At 46.6% G+C, this 3,430-nt stretch overlaps 1 protein-coding gene across 1 annotated transcript; it reads right to left on the reverse strand.

Moving 5' to 3' along the window:
• Positions 1–2,035: 2,035 nt before the first annotated feature.
• Positions 2,036–3,430, reverse strand: LOC139704632 (sperm motility kinase 2A-like). The gene has a single exon (XM_071607421.1). The coding sequence runs from the start codon at positions 3,428–3,430 to the stop codon at positions 2,036–2,038; it is 1,395 nt and encodes a 464-aa protein (XP_071463522.1).

Below are 3,430 nucleotides of genomic sequence, written 5' to 3' on the forward strand. Positions count from 1 at the left end.
GGAAGAGATCCATTGCACCTTTTACTTTAGGGGAACTCCAAGTCACATGACCAAGAGCTTGACAGCTGGAAAGAGTGAACAATTGGGGCCCTTAAGGCAATTTCCTTCAGACACCACGAAGAGGGAAAAGAGGAGCCAGAGAAAGGGACGGGTTTGCCACCAGGTAACCAAGGCATCCATTGTACACTTTACTCATTCCCTTGTTTTATGCTACACCATCATAAAAAAAAAAACACTTCTTTTTACAAATTCATTCCATTATTAATGAACATTTAGGTCTTTTCTACATTGGGGCTCCATTCACAAATGATCCCAAGTGTCTTGGTGCACATGGAATCACGTTTCTGTTGTGTGTGTTCCTGCCATGGAGTGGAATTGGTTGGATCATGGGATATGAGTGTTTCCAATTTAGGTAAATGATCCTAAACTGTTTCCCCACATCTTGTATGGAGTTATACCCTCACCAGGAGTTTATCAGATTTCCTGATAAAAAGTTCCACTTTCTAGACAACATTTCAGAAGGGAGTTCATCAGTGTAGATGTTACGCAGAAATAAATTGCATTTTAAAAAACCTGGTGAACCAATTATTTCATATCCTCTTACTGGAAAGACAAGCCCCCACCCCCTTCTATGATTTATCAAGATCATATATAGAGAGATCTGTTTCTAAGTTCTTTATTTTTTATCAACAGTTTACTCTTCTTCAAACCAATATAAATTACTTTAATCACATCATTTTCATAATGATTCTTGATATCTACTGAAGAAATACTTCCAATTTCATTTTTTAACAAATTGTCTTGGTTGTTCTTGGCTCTTTACATTTTTCCAATAAAGTCTTACACACTACAAAATTCACGCTTTCAAGTCTATAGTTCTATTTTTTTTTTTTTTTTGGTCCTGGGAATTGAACCAAGTGTTTCTTTACTTTAAAAGGGACATATATCCAAGGCATTTTTTTTAAATTTGAGACAAATTCTTACTATGTTGTTTACGGCCTCACTAAGTTGCTGACACTGGCCTTGAATTAGTGATCCTGCTGCTCAACCTCCCCAGTTTCTGGGATTACAGGTGTGCAAATCTGCACCTAGCTATTGGTTCTGCTACTTTTAAAGTAGTCATGTTATCACAATCAAGATACAGTTTCCTAACCAGAGCAGCTCCCCTGTTGGACTGGAGCTGTAGCTCAGTTGGGCTGGGGCTATAGTTCAGTGGTAGAGAGCTTGCCCCGCATGCACAAGGTCCTGTGTTTAATGGACCAGCACCTCAAAGGAACAATTCCCTTGTGATATCTGCAGGCAACCCCTGCCTCTACCTCCAGCCCCTGGCATCCAATGGTCGGATTTCTTTCTCTTTTCTAGAATGCCATATGAATGGAATCATGCACTATTGAAGCCTTTTGAATGTGGCTTATTTCTGTTATCATAAATTATTTTTATTTTCATCCATGTTATTTCAATTAACATAAATTATTTGATTTTCATCCATGTTTGTTTATATCAGAAGTATTCTCATTTTATTGCTGAGAGCATTTTACAGTGTGGACATATCATGGTTTGTTAGGGGACATTTGGATTGCTTCCAGAGTGAGGTGATTACAAATAAAAAATTATGCTACTAAAACGATTGTTCAAAATGTTTATAGTTTTTTATTAGCAAATTTCTCTGAAACAAATTTAGTGAGAATCATCCCTGGGGAATGGGAGAAAGGACAGAGGAGCAGGGCAGAGGAAGGGTCCCAGGGAAGCAGTCTCTGATGTCTTCTGCAGGTGGGGGCAGAGGAGAGTCCTGATGTCCCGATGGATGCAGAAGGGTGCTTGGTGCTGGAGCAAGGTGCTTGGTGCTTGGGCAGAAAAACCTGAGGTCTTGACCCATCTTGCTCCTGCAGTGGTTAGGAGTCCACACATCTAATGCCCATACAAAGTGTCAGGATCCACAGAGCACAGGGTCCTCTGGCTGTCCCCTGATTTTGCCTGGGTCATCTCTTTCCTTCACTGGACCTACACTTAATGAAGCTGCCACCTTTCTGCCCTCTTACATTGGAGCCAACTTATTGCTGACACGTGATGTGCAACAACACAGTTCTCGGACACAGGTAGCAATCCTCCTGTCAACCCATCTCAAGAGCCTTCTGTGGGCATTGAGTTGCCCAGAGTCAGGCTGAGGGCCTACATCAGGTGTGGAGGCCCCTGCTGGCTGCAAGTGGAGATGGAGAGCAGGCTCACTGGCACTCCTGATGTGCTTCTGCCCTGCTTGTCTGGCGCCCTCAGGCAGCTGAGGCTCACAGGGCAAGGGGAAGGTGCTCAGGGCAGGCTCACTGGGGCTCCTCTTTGGGAGCACAAGGGAATGGGAAAGATCCACGGGATGTGGGCGAGGCTTCACCCTGGGAGGCACAGGCTTCTCCTGGAATATGCAGCCTGCCCCTTGGCTTTTCTGGTGCTGGAGCAGGAGGTAGGTAGCCATGGCCGCATTGAACTTTCTCTTGGCCAGGGACACCCAGGTCTTGCGCAGATCATAACCCATATCAAACATGGTGGTCAGTATTTCAGGGTCTGGGCGTATGGGGATTGGTTCACTATAATCATGGGGTAAATCCTGCTTACCATGTGTCATCCATGGGTGCTGAAGGATCTGCTTGGCTGTGGGCCGCTTCTGGGGGTCCAGGGTCAGCATTTGGTGGATGAGCATTCGCGCTGCCAGGGAAACATAGGGAGGGTTGCTGTAGGTTGCCAGAGTGATCTGACTCAGCACCTCCTTAGAGGTGTTGCCACCAAATGGGTACCTCCCTGTCAACATAAAATGCAGAATGACACCCAGGCTCCAGATGTCCACCGGGGGCCCCTCATACGCTTTCCTCAGGATAATCTCGGGGGCAAAGTGTGACAAAGTGCCCCAGAACTGGTGCAGATTCTGCCCAGGCGTGAACCTGGCACTGAAGCCAAAGTCGATAAGTCTGGCGTGGCTTCTGGCATCCACCATGATGTTCTCTGGCTTCAGGTCTCGGTGCATGATGCCCTTGTGGTGGCAGTAGCTCACAGCACTCACTACCTGCCGGAAAAGTCTGCGGGCCTCTTCCTCCTGCATGCCACCCTGTGGCACGTGGTCCAGTAGCCGACCCCCACCTGCGTGTTCCATCACCATGTAGATATTTCTGTGGGTCTCAGCAACCTGCAATAACTGGATCACATAGGGATGCTCCAGGCTCCTCATCATCTCTGGTTCGGAGAGGACCAGGAGGTTCTGCCCTTTCTTCTGCAGGACTTTGATGGCCACCTCTACCCCAGTCAGGCGATGGCTGGCTAGTTTGATCTTGCCAAACCTGCCAAACCCAATGTCCCTCAGGACCTCATACTGGTCCCTCAGGACTGCCTTCTGGCAGGACCTGGGCCCCTGCAACACAACACTACTCTCACTACTCTGGCTATGCAT

Source organism: Marmota flaviventris, chromosome 2 (genome assembly GCF_047511675.1).
Source record: "Marmota flaviventris isolate mMarFla1 chromosome 2, mMarFla1.hap1, whole genome shotgun sequence".
Taxonomy (NCBI): Eukaryota; Metazoa; Chordata; class Mammalia; order Rodentia; family Sciuridae; genus Marmota; species Marmota flaviventris.

What these genes read in the sequence shown, in the direction of transcription:
- LOC139704632 (XM_071607421.1), bottom strand. Translation starts at nt 3,430, where the DNA reads ATGCATAGCCAGAGTAGTGAGAGTAGTGTTGTGTTGCAGGGGCCCAGG.